Consider the following 24,910-nt stretch of genomic DNA (forward strand, 5'->3'; position numbering starts at 1 on the left):
CAGGCCTGCCACTCAAAACATCCACCATCACCAAACAACGGCATCTGCCTGCCACTACAAATACATTAGAAATCAATTATTTATGGAACGCAGTCAAGAACTCTTTAATCTTCTCCTTTTATCCAATTAAAATGCCTAACCGCTTTAAGCCTTTCACAAGGCTTATATGCAACACACTCTGCCTCTTTCTTCTTCCTTCATTCCCTCCTTATTTCTTCTTTTCTCTTTTTTTTTCCGAGGTTGCATATAAGAAAGAGCGGTGGCTTCATAGGGACGGTGAAGACAGAAGAGAAAGTGTATAAAGTGTAAATGAACTCTTCCACTCCTACCCCTTCTGGTTACAAAGGAACTATTTGAAGTTTTAATATGAAGCCTCGCCTTCCATTCCCAGAGCAGGGGACACAGGGGAGAGTGAAGGCTCTTTCATGAGCTCTTTCTGCCCAGTGTTAAGGGGAGATTCAAAAGCAGTTGAGCGGGATAGAGATGTACAAATGCCGCTTTCATTATGCAGGAATCTGGTTGCGGCATTTTATCGCAAATGTTAACGTTGTGCACCAGAATCACTAATGTTTGACAGTTCTTTGTTCATTTTATTCAGTTTTAATCACATAATCCAAAATGGATTTCCCTTAAGCATTACACATATCTTTGCAAAATAACAAGTAATCAAATACTGTACCTGTAATCTTTACATGACGACTAATTCAAATCTACATGAGAGTTGTGTGGCTTTTATTTAACTGCTACTGTATTTTAGAAGGTTTAAACAAATTTAAAATTCATCTTATTCTTCTGCTATATGGATTTATGTCTGGTCCTTTCCCTTATATCTGCATCTAGCAAGTGTAATACAGTTCAAGGCTTTTCAGAAGAATTTTGGGGGTAAACGGGACTGGCCTTTCATTATGTCCAGACCTTTATGTTCATTTAGCAATTTCATTGGGTTACATAATTCCTCTATTTGTGAGGTTGTAGTTACAGAGTGGCTGATAGCAAAATGTGTTGATTTATTAACTGAAAAATAAACTATTTTCTATTATTAGTCACCAGAAATGTTTGCGGCTACAAATGTGTCAAAGAACATTTAGGCCCCACAGTTAGAGAGACAGTTGTGAACATGTGACTCTCTGATCTCCTGCCTGCACCAATTAGGCTTCATGTAATGTACATGTGTGTGACTTTTTTCGTGTTTGTAGAGATTTCTTTGCATCTGCTGATGTAATTTAAGTGGGTTATTTTTCTGTATTCCCTACTGACTCCAAAATTGAGAGAAATGTGACTTAGAGCCATTGGAAACTAGATGACTGCTAAATAATAAACAAAGTACACCCACAGACAGGTGTTGCTGAATGATCTGTAATTATATATAATATAACTGTAACCATATATATAAAACACATGAAAGTATGGAGATTTTTCATCAATAGAATAATTTTGATTTAATCCCTGCATTTCTAACATTTAAAAAGCAGAAAAAATAATAATAATAATATAAAATTGGCAAAATATATTTAAAAAATCATTGCATTAAACACTGAATCGATATCTTAAGATAATACACTAACTTTGACAAACATAAAAATAAAGCAATGCTCTGAAATATATGGCAGTGCATATTAGGAATAGTGAAAAGTTTTTGCCGCTTAATATTTTTATGGAAACTAACCCTACTATACAAATGTTTGGGATAGTGTTCATATGGTTATTCAGCAAGGATGCCTAAAATGGTTTATAATATTACTGTTTTTAATTTATTTTTGATCAAATAAATGCAGCCATGATAAAAAGAAAACACAAAACTTCTTTAAAACATAAAAATCTTAATATTCCAATCTTTTATAGTGTATGTACTGTATGCACAAAAAAAGCCCTACCATTGAAATAATGTAACTAGTTAATCCTGTATTGCTGATTATGTTGAATTATGATGAAGTGTTTCTGTGGACCTCACTTCAATAACGTTACTGACAGTTGTCTGCCAGTATATGTAAGTTTGTGTGTGTGTGTGTGTGTGTGTGTGTGTGTGTGTGGTCACGAAATATTCAATTAATTTAGTCAAATATTCAGTAATAAATATTCAGCTAAGTCTAGTTTAACTCAGAGTTATGTATCTGTAAAAGTGAGGCTCTTTAACCCTTTGATGAACAAGCTATCAAAACCCCTTCTAATGCACAACATGGGTCTAAAATGACCCATATTTATTTCCTATGTTATTTCATACTTCACTGGGCCTTTTTTTTATCTTTTGAAGATAAGTTAGAATCAGTAAAGAAAAGATCAATTTATTTCAGCATTTAATATTCTCTGATCTACAGTATAATTACTTGATCCATGAATATTCAAAATATCGTTTTACAATGACCACAAATATTTTTTTTTTCATAGGTTTTTTTTTTTTTTTTTGTAAATGATAAAACAAAAGACTAAAGACATTTTGTTAAAATAATTATTTTAGCAGTTACTTAGACCAGCACATTTAACACTTGAAATATGTTTATTTTAAAAATAAAAACAATTATGCCAATATATACTCATAATGCTCAAAAAAATTTCAAGAAAAGATAAATGAAAAAAAAAACAGTCAGGTCACTTTAGACCCATGATGTGCATCAAAGGGTTAAGATAAGATGTATGATATACAGTATAATGGTAGTCGTACACTGCTTGTAGCTAATTGTTTTGAGGTTAGATGTGCAGTCCCCCCTGGATTCGAGTGTTAGGTGGTCCATTTTTACTGGTGAAATGGACCTTAACCAGACAAAAATGACCTTAACTGCTCTAAAGGCATTTGAGAATTTTTTTCCTTCTCACATCCTGTGAGTCCATGGCATTCCCACTCCACTGAAAGGAAAGAGGATTTCCGAACGGTTTCCTGCACTCAGGCTTTGAGGGTGACCTGTGCTTATCCCTTGGCCGTATTTCCCACTCACGTTCTCTCTTCTCTTTTTCTGTGCTTGTCTCTCTCACACACTTGTTTGGCTTAGTGGGGCCTGTGATCCAGAGCCGCTCTCGTTTCAGCCCATCTGAAGTGATTACCTTTGCCTGAGATTCCACCCACCCCCACAGGTCCCCTGAGGAGCCGCGGCAGGCAGACGGCTCCACTTTATTTCCTCCGCCTGCTCTGTGCTGTTCCTCAGCGGAACCCTTCTGCAGGTACAGCTCAGCGGGGTTGGAGTGGAAATTATCTAGAGATCAGCGTCAGTGAAGTAGCTCACATTTGTTTTAGTGACAGTTCAACACGAAGCACACAACACAGAGCTAAGTGGTAATTATGAATCAACATGACATTCATTTTTTTTATGCTGTTTTTTCATAGACAGGTGTGACAATGCATGACAACCTTGTGTTGGATCATTTCACAGTGCCTTTAATTGAAGTAATGGTCTGTTTGGCTGTTATTCCGTTATCCACAAAGTCTATTATTTAGCACGTTTGTCTTTACACACTGAAAAATATATATTTTTCTGGAAAAAAAATAAAATAAATAATAATAATAATAAAAATCAAGCAATAATTATAACAATAATTCAGAATTTGGGCTGGTAAGGTTGTTTTATTGTTACTGAAGTCTCTATATTCTCACCAAGGCTGCATTTATTTGATTAAAAATACATTAAATTTTGAAATATTATGAAAAATATTACAATCAAAAATATGTTTCCTATTTTAATATATTTTAAAATGTAGTTTATTCAAGAGAAATGTAAATAAACAAAAAATCTTACTGACCCCAAACTTTTCAATGGTAGTGTACATTTACAGCATCAAATAAGCAAAATAGCTTGATATCAACGATGCTGTTACTTTTAGAGAATATAAATAACGTGTCCTTGTTTACAATGGTGAGAAGAACTTAATTTAAAATGTATTCTCTTTATAATCTCTTTATCAATTTTGCTTCTTCAGTAATTTATCTTACTTGATGATTGTATTTATTTATTTTACTGGAAAACTAGATAAAAGTTGATTTAAATTATGACTTTTTGCAATGCTTCGACTGAATTGAACAGATATCATGTCTTAATCCACACGCGTGAGGAAAATTATCTACGATTAAAACTTTGTTGAGAAGAGGTGCTCATCTTCAGCTCAGCTTTGATATCTAATCTGAAGAGCAGAAAAGTTCAGTCTGTTTTATTGATGCCGCTGACAGCTTCAGCGGTGAAAATGGGAGCGTGTCTGATATTTCTCCTGCTCACTGCTTCGCCTTTTGTCTGTGACAAGCTTGAACTCTAGCTCTCATTGCAGTCAGAGAGTGTATCATTTTTAAAAACAGGCTTAAATGAAGCACAAAAGAGAGAGAAAAGAAAAAAATGAGGAACTACAGAGTAAGAGTAAATTAATTCATAATATCTCACACTCTCTCTTTTTTTTTTGAGATTGTATCTGTCCTCAGATGTGTAAAAAGGAAAACACCATAAGATATGGCTCTAAAGCGCATTATTTCCTGATACTGCTAATTAAACTGCTAGCGTCATTAATTGGTTTGAAGATATCTTTTCATTGAGTTGGAGACATCTTAAGCTCAATTAAAGATAGCTTCGACTCAATTACAGATATCCAAATCCCGTGTCCCACAATATGCAATCGGGATCTTTTTTCGGTGCAATACCAGATGCCCTATAACACAAAGATTGTGCTCTTTCCACTTCCAAAGTTTTGTTTTATCATGAAACGATTGTGTGCCTGTCAATGTGTCAATGCGTTGTTTAATCCTATTCTCATCCTAATGGAAATATTATATGTGGCTTAATATAGGGATAGTTTGGTCTGAACAGAGGTTCAATGGAATATATTAGCGATTTGTTTAAATATGAGCTGCTCTTTACACATCTGCCCCCGTCTGAGTGATAAGTTGCATGTGTTTTCACAATTTGTGATGAGTGAGTTGACAGATGGCGAGTGGTATTTGCGCAAGCGGTGATGCATTGATCTCCATTCTCTTCACAAAGGGGAAAATCAGCTCACTATAGTCCCTGTTAAGTGTCTGACCTTATTAAGCGCCTTATATTTCTACAATTGTAGGGCAACTGATCACTTTGCCCTTTTTAAAAAGAAAGGGAAAAAAATCCAAACACTTTAAAGGGGTAAATTCCCTGGAGATGGTATCAGTCTAACTTTAGAAATGCTCCTCATATTCAATTTCTTCTGACATTGACTCTTTTAATTCGTTTTATCCACCAGACTTGCAATTACTCAGTAGAGTAGATTGTTATCATTGGTTGTACCACAAAGATGAGTTGGCTTGAAAGGGGCAACAGACACACTGTTTATTCAAGATTATCTCTGAATCTGAAAGCTGAAGTGTTAGTTTTCTTTACAGTTGAAACATCTCATCTCCTTTGAAAAAAATAGATGCAGAAACCTTGTGGTTTGGAGGAGAGCAAAGGGTGAATAAACCATATCACTACTTGAAATAGCTATGCTTAATTAGAATGGTTTCACATAAAAGTGGCAGATGGTGCTATTTACACTATACTGTATATGTATTATCTGTTTAACCTTTACCTCTGCAGTCTTTTTTAATCTCTCTCACCATGTTGTGTTTATGTTTTATAGTATTGAATTGGTTTGTTATAGTTTATGTAATTTTCCTTCTGCATGCATCTGAACCATAATTCCTATGCTGTATTTTGCAGGTCGCTGTGCAAGCTGTGGGGAGAATGTGGTCGGTGAGGGGATGGGTTGTACTGCCATGGACCAGGTCTTCCATGTGGGCTGCTTCATCTGCATGACCTGTGGCTCTAAGCTCAGAGGGAAGCCCTTTTATGCTGTGGAGAAGAAGGCCTACTGCGAACCCTGCTATATCGTGAGTGTGATCTGCTCGACGCTCTATATAAACACACACTGGGTCTCATACACTGATAGTTTAAGGAATAGTTCACCTGTAAATTAGCATGTTGTCATCATTTACTCACCCTCATTTGTTCCAAACCTGTATGAGTTTCTTTGCTGAACACAAAAGAATATATTTTGAAGAATGCTGGTCCCCATTGACTTCCATAGTTTAATTTCTTTCTCTACTATGGAAGTCAATGGGGACCGACAACTTCAAAATATCTTCTTTTTTGTGTGTGTGTGTGTTCAACATAAGAAAGAAACTTATAAAGGTGTGGAACGACATGAGGATGAGTAAATAATGACAAAATTACATTTTAGGGTGAACTATTCCTTTAAGTGTTCTCAGTCACGCAAAATATCTGATAGATGCACAACAGGTGTGCATACATATGTAATTTCTTTCTGATGTTGAGGAATGCATGTGTGAGTTTATTATTTATTGGCCTTTTTGGTTTTATTACATTAGGATGGTGCAGATGTGAGAGGAATTTTCTTTCTTTCATTTTTTTTTTATTTTTTTTATATCCATAACATAACCCAGGCTGGACTTAAATCCAGGTCTCTGATAGCACAAATTCTCCTTATGTGTCATGAGCAAAGCACTTTGCCACATTTCTCACATCCTATCATTCTAATATGCTGATTTCATGCTCAACATTTCTTATTATTATCAATCTTAAAAACTGTGCAAACCATGATGCTTTATTCAGGATCCTTTACTGCATAGAAAGTTCAAAAGAACAGCATTTATTTGAAACAGTGTTCATGTTTTTATTAATATTTTAAGAGTAAGATTTTATTTTTATATTTTCACTTTAAAGTATTAGTAATTTTGTTGTTGTTGTTTTTTGTCTATATAGTTTTTATTTAAGTTTTAGTTTATTTCAGAATATACAGGTTAAACTAAATAAAAATGACAACTGTTGCCCTAATTTTAGTTTTAGTTTTATTCATGATAATATCCCGGATTTGAAATATATATTTTTTTTGTAAAATCCTGCATTGTCACTATTGAATTGTTGTGTGCGTGTGTGTGTGTATATATAATATATATAAACATAAAATTATATTTAATAATTTTTAATATATATTTTTTCAAATCTATATGTATCTGCATGCATGTGGACAACAACAGATGAGATCACAATTTATTAGTACACATGCATGTGTTTATATAGATAGATATGTATAGGGATACATCGTGACCTCATCTGCAAGCATACATTCATACTGTTTGTTTATTTGCTGCTCAGCACATTTCTACACACATAACCAAGAGGAAATACTTCAACGGCACTAGTTTGCATGCTCTTTGATGCTCTAGTTTCCTTGTCTTCATATGAAGCTAGCTTCAGCTCTCATTAGCTCCATGTTCTGAGGGCTTGTCTAAGATCTGCCAGAAGCATCTGACTCTGTATAAAACCTGGATTTAGGTTCTTTCAGAAATGTTACCCAAACCGTTGCTCTTTTCATAATCATTCACATATTCCTGTCACACTCCTCATTCTTCCGCGATGAGCTGCTTCACACTTGTTAGCTCGGTAGTCAAATCCATAAGAGGCATAAAGATTAGACAAACAGTGGCCTCGCATGCAAAGGACCAAGCGTCATGTTCAACTCCATCCCATGCATCTGATAAGCTTTCACACGGGCAAATCACACTTTAGATGTAACACGAGTATTAAAATCACATTAGACTGCCAGATAGGATTACTTTCCTTTGTAGATTGGAAACCACATCAGGGCCTTCTTTTTCTCCCTCCACCGTCCACCTTCCTTTTTTTATTTCTGAAAATATCTGTTGAAAATTCTCTCATTTCTTCAGGCGAGCGGTAAGAGAAAAAGGAAATTAGTGACAGTTACAGTAAGAAATGAAAATTAACATTTCTCATCGAACTGGAGGTTAGGAGTTTCTTATAAAAAGCTAACAAACTTTCTGAGCATGTTTTCCCACATTTGAGAGTTGTGCAACATCTGCATGTGCTGGTAGACATTAAAAGTTTTGAGAACCATATTTTGTTTGTCATTATTACAAAACACTTTTTTAATTCCTGTTTTGAAATGCAGACTTTTCAGCTACTCTGTGTGGGAAACAAAAAGGGATTGCATTAATAGTATTAGAGTATTGCGTTCATTTAGTTAACAGTTCTGCGTAGGGGTCTGTAATAGCTGGACATAGCTGGCTATTAGTGTTCACATTCTAATTTTGTATGTAGCTAATTTTGTAATGGGTGTCAGTGGAGAAAGATGCATTTTAGGACAGATAGTGTTGTTGTAGCCAGACGTTGACTCATTGGTTGGGTCCAGAAAGATCCACAAATTATTTTAAATGAATACCAGCACAAAGTGCTAAAGGCTGTAATGCCACAAACTCTTTCACACCATTTCGACAACCACATTTTTTGGATGACCTGTCAATCAAATTAGTTCACACTTAGCCACCAGTAACCTGGTCTGATCTTTCTCAGCCATATGGGTCTTTATATGTGCAGGCTCTGTAGAAAGTGAAATATTGTTATAAAAGGATTCTTTATTTGATTGTGGTGTTTTTATGGATCACATGCTGTCCCATTTCCAAGCTGACAAGAGCAAAAGTGCAGAAAAGGTATTTTCTGTCTGATCAATCTTTACTGTAAGTATAACATTTTGAAACCCAGAGTCGGTCAGCACCAAAAATAAGTATTAGCCCAACTCACAAAGAAACCAGGCCATTCCTCAAACTGCCTTTCATTTCATCATTGTTTCCCGTTTATACTTGTGTTATTTCCATTTCCAATGGCATGTTTAGCCTACTTACATTTCTGTTGTGGCCTCAGTGTTTCCCTATTTCCCTTTTAAGAAACCGCTGTATTACTGAGCCAGCACTTTCTTTAGTGTTCTTCTCTTTTATACAGACAATGCAAATTTCAAAAAAGCCAGAATATTGTTAATATTGGTCAGATTTGTTTAACAATTTAAATGGTCTAAACCAGAGTTGCCTAACTTTTGGCCATACTGTAAATCAAAATTATATTTTGCATTATATCCAACTATATTTCTTTTTCTCAAGTCTATTTTTTTATTCACTTATATTCACAAAATTTAAAAGCAATAATAATAATAATAATAATAATAATAATAATATGCCCTCTTGTGCTATGGCATTTTGGGTCAAATCAAAGGTCATCATGTGGGCCCTGGTTTGGGCATCTCTGTCTAAATAGATGCCCTGTTGACCAGAGCTGTATGACTGACTACACAATTTTTATTAATAACTCAATATTGCATATTCCACGTTCATGCATGTATTCAATTGGAAGTAGCCAAATAGCAGCCCTGACTGAGTGATCTGGATCCTGACACAAAGCGCCGATTCGACTGAGTTTTTTATACCTTGGCCAAATATGCCAACGTGATTTTATGGGAAAATGTACAGTAACTATTTTACGAGGGGGCAATTTTGTAATAATTTGTATTATGTAGTTTGTAAGAAAACGTACAATATTTAGGAAAAAAGCAAGCATGAATGTCCACCCCTAAACATATCCATCACTGGGCCTTAAGAAGGTCACACAAAAACATACAAATGTATGAATTAGCCACCAATTCGACAAAATATAAAACAGTTATGAATGATTCTGAGTTTGTGTTGAAAGTGCAGATCCATTTATCTAACATGTAACTTTCTACCTTTCTCTGTCTTTTTGTGTTCTTGATTTATGTCAGCCAAAAGAAGAAGTTAAGGAGTTTCATATTTAGGGTGATGAGGATCACTTTGACAACATGACAACCTCTGTTGCATCATAGGTAGATGATACTGTAGGAAATGCCAGGTTCTCCAAATTATAACATATAGCCCTAGCACTGAGGTTTCACTGCCTGTCTTTTTTGCAAATCCAGAGTATTTCCAGCACTGTCACCAAAGCCAAAACCACCTTACCACTCCTCTAGCTTTTCAATAAACGCTTACTAAATAATTTACACTTACTGCTGCGACTAGGGCACAGTGCACAGCATCATTACTGAATATTCAAAGAAGCATAGGCAAATTGGACATAATAAATCTTTAATAATAAATTAACACGGTAACAGTGCAGGTTTCCTGACTTCTGCTGTTTTTAGATATTAAAGGGATAGTTCATCCAAAAATAGCATTTTTGTCATCATTTTCTCACCCTTATATAAACCAGTATGATTTTTTTCATAACAAAACAGAAGACTGTTGTGGGTCAAACAACACTGAACCCCACTTACTTTCATTGTATAGACAAAACACTGAGATGTTGGTTTTTTTCTTTTTCATTTTGGGGTGAACTGTCCATTATTCCCCTTTACTTCAAGCCAAATTACAATATATTGAGAGTTGTATATTTCATTCATTTTCCTCCGTTTTGCTGAACTTCAAAATGATAGAAAATAGGCTAAAAGTAACAAGACTGCAAAGCAATGGTTAACCTTTGTTCCTAAGAACAGCGTCAGACTATTATGTCTGTCTGTGTACTTCTTTAACAGATGAATCACTTGAACGGTTGAAGTATCGGTGACTCAGGCCATCTCTCGTTTCACCCCCACTACACTGATCAGCTCTCAGAATGATTGTACTTGTCTTCCTCTGGAAGTTTTCCAACTTGGATCCATGCGCTAAAGAGGGCTGGGATAATTTAAGAACTTTATTTATGCATTTCATCAGCATAAATGTTCTTCTGGCACAAGATCAAAAGGATGGAAGAAATCTGAATTTCTTAATGAAAGTAATTTCTTCTTCTTTTCTCCTCATCCTCAGGGTCATACGCCTCTGTGCGATTAGAGAATGAGCATGAGACTTTGGTCTCTATAGAGACATGGCAGTCCCCCAGTGAGCTGGGGGAAAACTTCAAATGAGGCCAGCGAGTCAGTCTAGGAATCTTTTAAGATAGGAAGAATGCACATTGTACATTATTTATCAGTTTATTTATCTGCAGAGAAAGGATCATAGCATTCGTATTTTCATTGTTCCTATATAAACATCTAATTTACTGCTCTGACAGAATGGGGGAAAACACCTTTTATGTATCTAATGTCATTTGCTTTGTTCTAAAGAAAAGAGGCTAAATGTATTGAAGACTTCTTGGTAAACTGGTCACGTCTTACTAAATAACTGCATTTCCTTCTATAAATACCTTTGGTGTATGACAGTCATTGTGTTTTTGACATTTTCTTTCAATACAATTTTCATGTCAACTTGTTGGGCCCTGAGTTAAAATGATAATTTATCATAATGATCGTAAAATCATTACAGGATTGCAGCTCTTCATTGTGGCATTTAAAATTTTGATTCATCTTGACTTCAAAAGTCATCTTGTCATCAAAAGATATCTTGACAGCATTCTCTAACTAATTTCTCTCCTTACTTTAGAGGATCAACACTGATTTTGTACAAAATCTGTTACATTTCATTTATAATTATTGTGAGCATCATTATGTCAAGTTTCCCTTATGTTATCTTTCTTTGGACAGCTACAATTTGCACAGTTAATAATCAATCCTTAGAGTGTGTATGTGTTTAAGAGAGTTTGGGGTGAGTAAGATTTTCTTTCAGTTAATACTTTAGCAAGGGCGCATTAATCATAAGTGACAGCAAAGTCTTCTACATTATTTGAACAAAACGTTTACATATCAAATAAATGCTGTTCTTTTGAACTTTCTCAAAGAATTTTGAAAAAATTATCAGTTTCCTCAGAAATATTGGGCAGCACAACTGTGTTTAACTGATAATAATGGGAAATGATTCTTGAACACCAAATCAGCATATCAGAGTGATTTCTGGAGGGTAATTTAAAAATATACTAAAATAAAGAACATATATTTTAAAGTTCTTTAAAAAGAACATACCCTAAACATTTTTTAACAATAGTATACAAACCTGATTCCAAAAAAGTTGGGACCCTGTACAAATTGTGAGTAAAAAAGGAATGGAATAATTTACAAATCTCATAAACTTATATTTTATTCACAATAGAATATAGATAAAATATCAATTGTTGAAAGTGAGACATTTTGAAATTTCCAAGCCAAATATTGGCTCATTTTGGATTTCATGAGAGCTACACATTCCAAAAAGTTGAGACAGGTAGCAATAAGAGGCCGGAAAAGTTAAATGTACATATAAGGAACAGCTGCAGGACAAATTTGCAACTTATTAGGTCAATTGGCAACATGATTGGGTATAAAAAGAGCCTCTCAGAGTGGCAGTGTCTCTCAGACGTCAAGATGGTCAGAGGATCATCAATTCCCCCAATGCTGCGGCGGAAAATAGTGGCGCAATATCAGAAAGGAGTTTCTCAGAGAAAAATTGCAAAGAGTTTGAAGTTATCATCATCTACAGTGCATAATATCATCCAAAGATTCAGAGAATCTTGAACAATCTCTGTGCGTAAGGGTCAAGGCCGGAAAACCATACTGGATGCCCGTGATCTTCGGGCCCTTAGACGGCACTGCATCACATACAGGAATGCTACTGTAATGGAAATCACAACATGGGCTCAGGAATACTTCCTGAAAACATTGTCGGTGAACACAATCCACCGTGCCATTCGCCGTTGCCGGCTAAAACTCTATAGGTCAAAAAAGAAGCCATATCTAAACATGATCCAGAAGCGCAGGCATTTTCTCAGGGGCCAAGGCTCATTTAAAATGGACTGTGGCAAAGTGGAAAACTGTTCTGTGGTCAGACAAATCAAAATTTGAAGTTCTTTTTGGAAAACTGGGACGCCATGTCATCCAGACTAAAGAGGACAAGGACAACCCAAGTTGTTATCAGCGCTCAGTTCAGAAGCCTACATCTCTGATGGTATGGGGTTGCATGAGTGTGTGTGGCAGCTTACACATCTGGAAAGGCACCATCAATGCTGAAATATATATCCAAGTTCTAGAACAACATATGGTCCCATCCAGATGTCGTCTCTTTCAGGGAAGACCTTGCATTTTCCAACATGACAATGCCAGACCACATACTGCATCAATTACAACATCATGGCTGCGTAGAAGAAGGATCCGGGTACTGAAATGGCCAGCCTGCAGTCCAGATCTTTCACCCATAGAAAACATTTGGCGCATCATAAAGAGGAAGGTGCGACAAAGAAGACCTAAGTTGAGACCAGTTGAGCAACTAGAAGCCTGTATTAGACAAGAATGGGACAACATTCCTTTTCCTAAACTTCAGCAACTTGTCTCCTCAGTCCCCAGACGTTTGCAGACTGTTATAAAAAGAAGAGGGGATGCCACACAGTGGTAAACATGGCCTTGTCCCAACTTTTTTGAGATGTGTTGATGCCATGAAATTTAAAAATGCCCTTAAAATGATATTTTCTCAGTTTAAACAGTTGATATGTCATCTATGTTGTATTCTGAAAAAAATATTGAAATTTGAAACTTCCACATCATTGCATTCCGTTTTAATTTACAATTTGTACAGTGTCCCAACTTTTTTGGAATCGGGTTTGTATTATTTTTATTTTACATATATTTTTGCATATATTTTGATTTCAAATGGAAACTGATGTGCTGAGTATGAATCAGTTTGGGAATAAAGATCATCACACAGTGACATCCAGTAAACTTTCTCTATAGCATCAAACAGGAAATAGGAGTCCATTTGTTAAAATCTCTAGGTTTGCATATTCTTTGGAACAGCACTGATAGCTTTAGCATGTTTCCGCCTCCAGGCAATAGACAACACAGAACTTTTGAACAGTTCAACTAGATATCATTCATTCCTTTCAGTAATAGACAGGAAGGCTGCCTGCTGGAGATTCTCTGTTATCTCTCATCTGCTTCCTGCTCTCCCATCTTATTGTCTGTGTGCTCCCAGCGTCGCAACTGACCCACAAAACACAATGGTAATAATCAGCTTTGGTTTTCCCTTGCTCCACCCATCAGCGACTTATCATTGCTTGTTTGAATATGGCGCAATACAGATAAACTTTATTCACAGCTCAATTAATCCCCCTTTTTGCATGAAGTGGTCTATAATCCTGTTAATATGACATCAGTGGTTTGTCTGTTGTTTTCACTTATTAACTTGATGTGTTGTTAAAGCAGCAGCTGTGGTGTGCATCTGGTACCCGCTCTCTGACCTTTTTCGTTTTCAAATACCTAATGTAATCGAGGCTGCACATGTTCACCGAGCCTCTTACACATACTCAATTTTTCAATTTTATCTTGCACAGTGGGAACAGGTTTTATGCAAAGTCAACAGCACATTATTCACAGTTTACAGCACTGATGATTGCCCAGGATTTACAGTATGTTCAGCCTGCTGGCAAATGTTTTAAGACAATTCATGCAAAAAATAAAAATAAAAAAACCTTCAAAGTTTACAGATACTTTCACAATTCTACTGCAATGAAATGCAGAACCACCACATCATTTTCCTCTTTCTGTAATCCTTTCAGTCTGTAGAGTTTTGACAGGGATTTGAGGGGAAAGTTCAGCGCTTGAAGCTTCTCTGTGGAGCTGTGTGATTAGTAGGGTTACTTAGAGACAAATGTTCCTGAAAACCGCTATGGCCTAAAACCTATGGCCTAAAACACTGGAAGGAAAAAGACACTTACTTTAGGGTACTCTGGCAATGAGAGAGCTGGTTCCTTGGTGTTAGCTAAGTGCTGTGTTTGTATGCAAATATACAAACAGACCTCTCTCAGTGTAAATCTAGTTAGCTTGTACAGCACCAGCAGAATGTAGGCGCTAAATACAGTTTAATTCAAAAGAAATGTTTATGTACAGTACATGAGTTAAAGGCATATGAGAAGATATAGAGAAAAATAAAATTATTTTCAAAATTAGTTTTAAACATATAGTCCAAGTTCTTAGGAATGTAAACTTTGTATGTATGTTAGTTGCAAATGATTTTGAAAGAAGTTTCAGTGTAATGACTCTAAAAGAGTTTTGTGCTGTAACACTGTAACTTTGAAGGAAATACATTTTCCTTACAAACTTAATACCTGTGAACGTACACAACTTAATTTCAGTCAATAATTAATACATTTTTTTTTTTCAAGTACCATACTGTTTAAAAATTTGGAGTCTGTAAGATTTATTAATGTTTTTGAAAGAAGTCTCTTATGTTCACCAGGGCTGCATTTATTTGTTTAAAAATACAGTCAAAAGAGTTATATTGTGAAATACTGTTACAATTTTAAATATCCATTTTCTATTTTAATGTTTTACAATATAGCCTAATTTATTCCTGTGATATCAAAGCTACATTTTTAGCAGCCAGGACTGAAGTAATGGCTGATGAAAATTTACTATTGTTACTTGATTATTTGTCTTAAATCTTAAATATCATTAATTTTGGGTAATTTTGCACCAGATTACAGACTACACTAAAAAGCATTACGTCATTAACCCACATTTTCTGTTTATCATGGCAACAATTATTCATCATCTGATATATCATGAATATGATATATTCTGTAAGTCCTGGAATGCAGTGGCAGATCCATGATTTAAAACATGCCACATTGTGACAGTCTGCTGCATCCTCCACAACCTAGCACTCAGAACAGGCTCACAGATACCCAATTTGCATAATTCCTTTAATGAATCAGGTGCTAAAGCAACACCTAGTGTTCAAATATATATGCCACTATCAGCAGGCAGAATGCATTCTCTGAATTCCCCTTTAAAAAGTTTTGTAATGGTCACACAGGTCATGCTTTCCCAGGGTTTATGAACACAAAGTACAGAAGATTGCACAACTGAGGCTAAATTTATGTGTCCCCTCTCTGAGTGAGTTTGTAGGATGATGCACATTATCATAAATTAAGAGCTTTGTACAGAGAGTGCTAGTGGGGGAAGTGCAGCTTGTGGCTCTTTCCCCTAGTGCAAGATTAGCTTTGACATGTGTTTGCTCCTCTACATAAATATTTAGGAACACAAAAATTCTCTCTGGTTCAAATCTTTTGCTCAACTCTTTGGTCAAGTCCCCCATGGGCCAGTGTCTATGTCACAAACTGTTATCCATATTCATCATCACACCCATATCTCCTCTTTTCCCCCCACATCCTCTTTTTTGAACTAACCAACTTTTCAAAAAGAAACCTAATTTCAACAAAAAAAAAAAAATATAAAAATGCAGTTGGTACATCTAGATTTTGCAATTCAGTTTGTGTGTGTGTGTGTGTGTGTGTGTCTGTCAAGGAATAAAAACCAATATATACACACATACATACATTTATATTTATATATATATATATATATATATATATATATATAGATATATATATATATATATATAATATATAATTTATATATTTATCTCATCATTCGGATTTTTTTCCTCAAAATTGTAAGTTTATATTTATAATAATGTATTAATAATAACCTTACAAGTTTATAATATATAAATAATTAAATAAAGGTACTTTTGACTTTTTTCAATTAAGGCTTTTCTCGCAATTGCGAGTTTGTCTCACAATTGTGACAAGTCTTGCTATTGTGAGTTATAAACTTGAAATTGTGAGTCAACATGTCACAACATGCACAGTGTACATTTTGCCATTTTATTTTCTGCCACAAAAAAGTAATATATATTTATAAATATATATATATATATATATATATATATATATATATATATATATATATATATATATATATATTTATAAAAGATAATTGCAACTTTATTTTTTTTTTTTTTTGCAATTGCATGTTTATCTCATAATTGTGAGTTAACATCTTGTCAGAGAAAAAAGGTGGTCAGATTTTAACTCGTAATTGTGAATTTATAGCTGCGAAATGTCAATTCTGACAACAGCAAATTGTGAAAAAAATCAGAATTGTGAGAGAAAATTATGCCTTTTTATTTATTTATTTATTCATTCCATGGCAGAAACAAGTTTCCATAGTTTCAGGAACTGATGGGGTGTTAAAAAATCTGACAAAAGCTGAACTTTTGTAACTATGACTACCTGAAATGAACTCCCGTCAGAAGTCAAAGTACAAAGTCTTTTAATATGAAATTTGATCAGATTAACCAAATTAGGGGGTTAAGCAGATCACTATTGACCTTATTCATTAAGCTTATCCTTAACCGTGATGTTAAATACACAAAAACATTTTCATAGCCAATAAATTAGTTCTTAATCCAGGATCAGCGGAGGAAATGGCCGCCCCGCTGTTGAGCAACAAGAGGTAAATGCCGTTTTGTTCTATGTAAGTTTCCCACTGCTGATCATCTCAACAAGACTAATGGCTGAGACTGCTTTCATTTGCGAGATTTGCCCTGTTTTTGAAGCATGTGGACTGCAGGGCTGAATGGCATTGAGGTTAATTATGTTAGTAAGGTGCTATGTTTGTGGCACCCTGCAGATCTCTTCCCTGTCGAAACTGCTCTCTTCCTGCCAGGCGGCTCACGTTTCTACTGTCAGAACACTTAATTGCCTGGAGCACTCAATTAATTGGGGATCATAATTTCTGGTAATCGGGCGTGTTTAACCTGGTCCCCCTTCCCCATCTTTCCTCCTGGACTTTTACTGCATGATTATTCAGATCCAGACAACTTGTTGGACGGAGGCTGGTTTAGATAAATGGCCAGGTCCCTATGGCCTGCTTCATTACTGCCTGATTTACTGCACACTCTCTCATGGAAAATATGGGGAGAAATGCAATCACCGTTATGAGATTGCGCATTCCAGAGAATTTGGTTTACTTAGAAATGCACTCTTTAAATTCATGTTAGTTTCACATGGTTTTGAAAAATATTTTGCAAGGTAAGTCTATTTTCATGTTACCACCAAGAAAAAGTAATAACATATTCCTGAATACATGTGAATGTACACATTAATCATTATTTTCAAAAAAACAAACAAACAAAAAACCCTTTAAACATTTTATAATAAAATTATTATTAATAATTAATTAATCACGCTACATGACATTTTATATATATAGTTCTGTCAATCTAATAAAATAAATGAAAAGTATTAAAATTATTTAAATATACTTTTTTATTGTAATAATTTCACATGCAATTTTTTAAATAATGTAGAAACAACATACGGACAGTATTTATATATATATATATATATATATATATATATATATATATATATATATATATATATATATTATATATATATATATATATATATATATATATATTTGTTAAGTGGCATCTTTTTTATCAGGCGAGTGTAACTGATACCAATACTGATGTCTCTATCAAAATTAAGTTTTTACCCCCTAATATTTAACCATTGATTACAGCCATTCAGCATTACAGTATAAATGGGAGCTATCAATTTTAATATTTATTAGACTTTATTATTTATTAGACCATCTTACCCACTATAATATGGGTAATATTACATAAACCCATTATAATAAATGTCGTATTTAGCTGTGCTCTTCAGCAAGTATGAAATATACAGAGATTAAATAAAGTTATCAAACACTATTCTAAATTAAACAGATGTATCCTTAAAGCTAAAAAAAGTAGATTTCCTATTTTTTGTTTTTGATGAACCGACATCACAGCAGCTGGTCATTAGGTTATTTGGCTGCTATTACTTTAAGAGCTACCGCTACTGAACATGACGTGGATATAACATACATTGTAATGTCACAACCTTTTATATATAATTGTGCTTTAATATGAAGAGCATGTGTTCACTGATGTTCTACAGGAGCCCCTCATCACCTGTGCCATTTCCGCGCTCGTTTGACTAGCTGGCGCTAAGGCGAAGTTGAGTGCCTGTCTGAAAAGTCTCCCATTTGATGTGGTCATAAAGCTGTTCTGCATCTAAATAAACCCTATTCTTGTCAAGAAAAAAGAGACAGAAGCATCAACTCACTAATTTTGACAACACTAGCTCCGCCCCTGCGTTAAATATTTGTAACGCTGTAAAAGTGAAAAACAAAAAAAAAAATCAACCTTTTTGACATTATTCAAAGATCCCCGATATAGGTTAAAATATATTCAGTATTTCTAAAATTCCTGCTGTAATTATGATAAAACTACTTCTATTAACACACTATTAGAATTTTTTTTAATCCATATTTTTCAAAAACTGTATGTTCTTTAATTAAAACAGTAGTTATTGTTTTACCATGTTAATTTAGATTATAGTTTGATTTATTTTATTACATCAATAATAATTTTTAATTTATATAATTTTACATCAGCCTGCAGACCACTGGTTGAGCGCCACTGATATTTTCCATAATAACTCAGCTTTAGTGTTTCTATGTAAAATAACCTGCAGTTTTTCAACAAAGAGGCCCGTGTGCTAATTTAAAGAAGCCTGTACTGTATAATGGAACCACAAAGACCATTTTTCAGGCTATGTCAAGACATTTTCCCAGGGTGGCCCAATGAGGGTATATTTTGCCACGTACAGCGAAGGCTTCTGGTAACAGATGTCCTCTGTTGCATGATACTAGCATCCCGTCGGCCAGACTGTGCCACAGTGTAAGTTTCCGCCCACTTGGCTAGGCCAACAGTCATGTCTGTCATTGTTCTGGAGGAAGGTGATGACACACTAGAGTTTGAAAACAAAGCTCCTCAGCAACAATTACACGTGGTCACAATGAAGTTCAAGTGGATGCCATAAGTCAGTTTGATCAGAATCACAAGAGCACTAAAGATCACGAAATGAATGAGTGTCTTTTCGCTTTCTTTTATATCCTGTCTGCCCCATTTGATTGCGAGTGACGTTGCTTCCCACCTTGCCTTCAGCCTGAGCCGACAGAAACTCACACCAACACCTTTCTGGAGCTGCCCTCACACCGGCATGGCTGGCGCACGTCTTGAAAGAGTTAGCGCTGCCCACGCTTGCCTATCACGCTGAAGTACAGAGGGCGATGAAGACAGGTGAATCCACCTTGCTTGTTTTGCTTGATGTTAGAAGTACAGCAGCAAAGCTTACGTTCGAAGCTCTCTGCTGTCGCTTGCTATGAAATATTCATATCTGTCTGCATTAGCATTAGCAAGCCACTAATTGAGTTCTGTGTATTCAGACATGATTAACTGGCTGGCATTCCTCAAAGGAGAGACCCAATTAGATAGCACTTGCATGAATTGCCTTGCAACTACCCTCTCCGAGCTGTTGTTCCTGTTTGTGTGTGTGGTTGCATTGTGTATATCTATGGAGCAGGTTACAGCTTAATTTTCATTACTTGCATGTCTTTCCTGTAATGTAGATGTAACCAGGCAGAACATGTGACCATTTGAAGCCTGTTTTGTAGCTTCTTTCTTTGAATCAAACTTGCATCATTTCCTTCAATGGAGGAAAATATGTAACCCCTAGCTGACCTGATGGAGTGTCACTTCAAGTGCTTCCTGCTGTATTTTGGCTCCATCATAAGATGGATCTGGAGCCATGTGTCAACAGCAGTCACATTCTGCTCTCAAGCTGATGTTAAGATGGGTAGACAGCATGAATAAAGTTTAGGAGAGGAAATGAAGACAAAGCAGGGGACCAGACAAGAATTAGGATCAATGACATGTTGCTAATCTTTTTTTTTTTTTTTTTGTCCAGATCTATTAATTTGTTTAAAAATACATTAAGAATACAATTTGTTATTCTCAAATTAAATTATAAAATTTTAAATTGTTATCATGAATTTATAATTAAAAAGTGAGTGTGTGTTTGTATAGTAAAAAAAAAGGAAAAAGGAAAATACCACCACTTTTACTTGAAGGTTACATGGCATACAGTTATTAATTGTGAACTTTTTTTTTTTTGATAATGTAAAAAAAAAAAAAATGTTCAAAGGCACAAGAAACCAACACAAAGTATATTTCTAAGAACTTGCCCCATGTATTTTAGACTAAACTTTATATATATATATATATATATATATATATATATATATATATATATATATATATATATATATATTTTTTTATTTTTTATTTTTTTTATCATGGACACTTGTTGTTTTTGTGTGTGATTACCGTGCATCAGAATCTTTTACTTATATTTACTTTGATAAATGGATGAATAGAACTGTTGTGTAGTATGAATGGTTTAGGAATGAGATTGATTTTAAAATGAATTCCACACCAAAAGATCTTTAAGAAATACTGGGAAATTCTACAGTAACGATGAAACCTTCTGAGGTAACTGCCATAGTGAAGTCAGTAGAGGAATGTCTCTGAAATGTAATGGCGGGGTGATATCTTGGGAAAAGACATTGAGAGTTCTTGGCTCAGTGCCTCTGCATTCATATCCAATCCCCTGTAGCTCTCTTTCTTTTAACTCTCTTTATTTAAGTAGCTCAAAAGATTGTGTCCCTGAGCACCTCACAGTCCCACGGATCCAAAGCGACAGTTTGGTTCTAGTCTGGTTTTCAGTCCGCTCAATGCTAAGGACCTTCTGTCCACCTGTCACCCATTACCATGTGTCAAGACTAGTTAAAGTTGACATCCTCATTCTCAAGAACTGTGTATACAGTATGCCTGGCTGATAATTTAATGCATTTTCTTAATTTAAAAACTATAAGCAGTATGATAAATTGTGCAATTATTCATGTCTTCTGACCCGTATATATAAAGGCCAAACCACACTTACCAAGATGTCTATGTATTATGTATATTAATCATGCAGATAATTAAATTTAAATTTTTAATAAAATGACAGCCCTGGTAATTTTACACACACACATACACACACACACACACACACACACACACACACACACACAGCTGTTCAGCTGAAATGAATGTGAGATCTTGTGAGTCAATGATTCATCTATTCAGAGCCGCCCGCTGACCTTTGACCTCTCAGCTACAGTCAGTGAATTCAAAGTTTTCTTTTTTTTTTTTTTATATAAATTCACCTCATGATCTGACGATCTTGATCAAGTTATTTTTATTTATTAATTTTTTTTCTTGGGGGGGTCTGTATATTATCATATCGCGGAGAGGTGCTCTAATGTGAAGTTGTCATATGTACTGTACATAAATGAATATGGAAATTTGGTGCTGACAGACAATCAAAAAGTTTTATGTGAAATCCTGCATGATATATTTATAACGACTCGAGAATTAAGTATTAAAGCCCATTTTGGTTTTAAAACTATTTTTTGTTTTGAGAAGATATTTGGATACGGTTTCTAAGGTGAATGCACTTGGCAGAGCGACATTGAATGGTACAGGTGTTTTAATATTCTGTGCAAAACAAATCATGTAAAATTGATAAAGCCTCCTATCAAAGAAGACATCCAGTAACTTCAGAGTGTTTTGTTTAAATATAAAGAGCGCCGTGAATTGGCAGTTGATGCTTACAGAATATAGAGAGCACATGTGATTTTCCTTCATGGATATCGGTTTGTTCCTCTCATTTTTTTCTTCACATTTCACCTTCTTTTATTCCATCCTATCCAGACAGTCTGCTTTCTGTTTTATTTAGACCAGTCTTCAAATAAGTATCATTATTTGTGAACTGCAAAGCTTTTTTTAGTCGTTCTTATGTCCAGCACTATGCAAAGTTGTCCTGTTAGGGCATTCTTTGTTGTATTTGGAGATTAGCTGTGCTGCACCCACAAAAAGAAGAGTGGCTGGAAGAAAGAGAGAAAGAGAGAGTGTTGGAGCACTTTGTCAGGAAATTGAAAACTCAAAAAGGGAAAGAAGAGGTTACAATTGACTTCAGTGCTCTCCACTCACCCTTTCGTTCAGAAAGACGCTGTCTGACCTAAATTCATTCTACCTCATCTGCCTAGACGTTTGTTTAGCCTTCTGGGCAAACACTTAGAGAAATGTATGAAGCTGAAAAAAGAGGAATATATGTGAATATATTACACTCCTGCAGCGGAGAGGAGTAAACTTAGAGCATGAGTAGACGTTTAGTGCCCTCTAGTGGCTCTCCAAGCTGTTATTCTTCCACTAGAGAAGCCATTAGCGGTGCTCCGTGCAGATTTTCCTAAACCATCTTTGAAAGTTATTACCGGACAGTAAATCCACAGCATGTAAATCAAAACTGCTTTGACGTCAACATAAAAGCTGCTGCAAACTGAAAAGCTGTTCTGGGGAAGAGAGGTCTGACTGACCCAGACTTCACTGTCACGCTGTTCGTACGATGACTCTGGCACGATGTATTGTGTGAAATCTGCTCTGAAGTGTGAAAGTGGACTGTTTTTGAATGTTTCTTCAGAAAACTGTAAGCAGCAGGGATCCAGACTCTGCTTCAAGTCCTATAGAAAAGCGCAAAGTCTCTATATACAGGCTGTCGGTCTTTCTTTATTTTCCCCTCCCCCTCTTCCTTGCCTCACAGTCATGAGACGAGCCTCAAGGGTTCTCAGCGGCAAGCTTATTAAAGGCTTTATCTGTTTCCAGGATTTGCAGAGGATTGTGGAACGGACATTGTTTGTACACAAGTGTTGCTCTGGGAAATAATATTAATTTCTGTTATACTCGTTAAAGAAATGACACAAATTAGAAACTTGTGTACCTACGGCCTTCTCGAGCCTTGGCGATCCCTCAGTAGTCAGTCTTCCCAGACACGCCATTCTAAAGCTGACTTGATCTAAGAATGATGAGCGGATCGTAGGAGCTCAGGGCCAAGGCCTCAGTTTGCCGGTGAACCGAGAGCATGGGAAATGATCCCAGAGCACAGGCAGCACAAACAGGATTTGGCTGTGTTGATACATGGGACTCCTTCCAGTAAATTCTGTCCATGCAGCTGAAAACTCTATATAGCCTACTACAGATCTGTTCCAAGTGATGGATATATTCATAAGTGACAGATTTTTAACACTGTACAGTACATTGGCAGGACCACTATGTGTCAGGTAACACAAAGCGCACTGGAGACTTAGTTAATTTGATTGACTGTTAGCTAAGTAGGATGCTAAGCTAACAATACAGTACTCAGACAACCACAAAAAAGCCTAGCCTACACAAATATCACTATTGTTTTTTGATCAATGCTTTTTAGTATTCAACTAAATATTTAAAACATTTTTCTCACAATTATCCTCCAACTTGGATAAATCTTTTCTGTGAATAGCTAGTAATGCTAGCTTATAATTTGGCTAAAACTAGCATAAGAATGGTTCCTAACTTTGGGAACACCCTTCATTTAATAAAATGTTGCCTCTCTAGGCAAGTTTACGTAACAGTGTGCAAGCTGACATCATAAAAGATGACACATACAATTAATTTAGAAAACAAATGCCTTATAAAGATAAAAATGTGCCTGGAAATCAATATAAGGGGCCCTTTAATGGTCAAGATTTCTGTCAAGAATATAGAAAATGTAATCAGTTGTCCACAGTAGGCCTAAACCAGCAAAGGTACTGCATCAAAAACAGAATTATCATCAACAAATTATCAACCAAAATCCCAGAAAATAGGAATATCCTTTTTGTCAATATAGCACAGCCCTAGTGTGAGTAAAAACCCAGAGGACTGTCAGCCCTAATCATCATGGCTCGTTGGCATTGCAAACGTGATGGCTTACAGTGTTGCCACACATGCACATAAGCATGGAAGTCTGTGTTTGAAAACAGTGCTGAGTGGTTGTGCCAAAGAGACAGACAGCCAAAGAGGACAGCTGTAGCCTGGAGTACTTACACATACTGAGATGTGTCTGGGCGACCGAATCCCGAATGGAGAAATCCAGGAAATATTTGTGTATCATAACCTCTCATGCGACAACAGTCTCACACACATGCTTTCAGAGAGAAACTCATCCAATAATTGATCACACACAGATGATTTCACCATCCTTTGCTGTAATTGCTTAGCTGGAGGGGAGGGAGGAGGATAGAAGATTCTTTTATATGAAATATCGAAATAACAAATCCAGGGCTTGGGGTGGACATTAAGAAGAGGAATGTGAGCGAAAAGTCATCAGCTGGCCCGCGGCCCGGTATCCGTGGCTGAGGAAAAGCCTGCAGTCATCAGAAAGTGGACGTATTTACTGCTGCGCCTCTCGCAGAACGAAAGCGAGAGTGAAAAATGACTTTGTTTGTGAATCAGAGAGTAGCTAATCAGATCTCACTCTCATTCCATTGCTCACTATATATACTTTATATCAGAACCTCCCCCCCTTTTCCCTCTGGCATTTGAGGACAGAGATACACTTGTGACAAGCCATTTGGA

At 35.7% G+C, this 24,910-nt stretch overlaps 1 protein-coding gene across 4 annotated transcripts in view; it reads left to right on the forward strand.

Moving 5' to 3' along the window:
- The window catches only part of LOC109089180 (lipoma-preferred partner homolog), a 199,112-nt gene that overhangs the window by 168,425 nt on the left and 5,777 nt on the right, over nucleotides 1–24,910 (forward strand). For all 4 annotated transcript variants that reach the window (XM_042725859.1, XM_042725862.1, XM_042725860.1 and 1 more), the window contains one exon: nucleotides 5,640–5,809. In XM_042725859.1, the coding sequence (XP_042581793.1) occupies nucleotides 5,640–5,809 (170 nt within the window). The remainder of the gene's footprint in view (nucleotides 1–5,639; nucleotides 5,810–24,910) is intronic.

Source organism: Cyprinus carpio, chromosome B6 (assembly GCF_018340385.1).
Source record: "Cyprinus carpio isolate SPL01 chromosome B6, ASM1834038v1, whole genome shotgun sequence".
Lineage (NCBI taxonomy): Eukaryota > Metazoa > Chordata > Actinopteri > Cypriniformes > Cyprinidae > Cyprinus > Cyprinus carpio.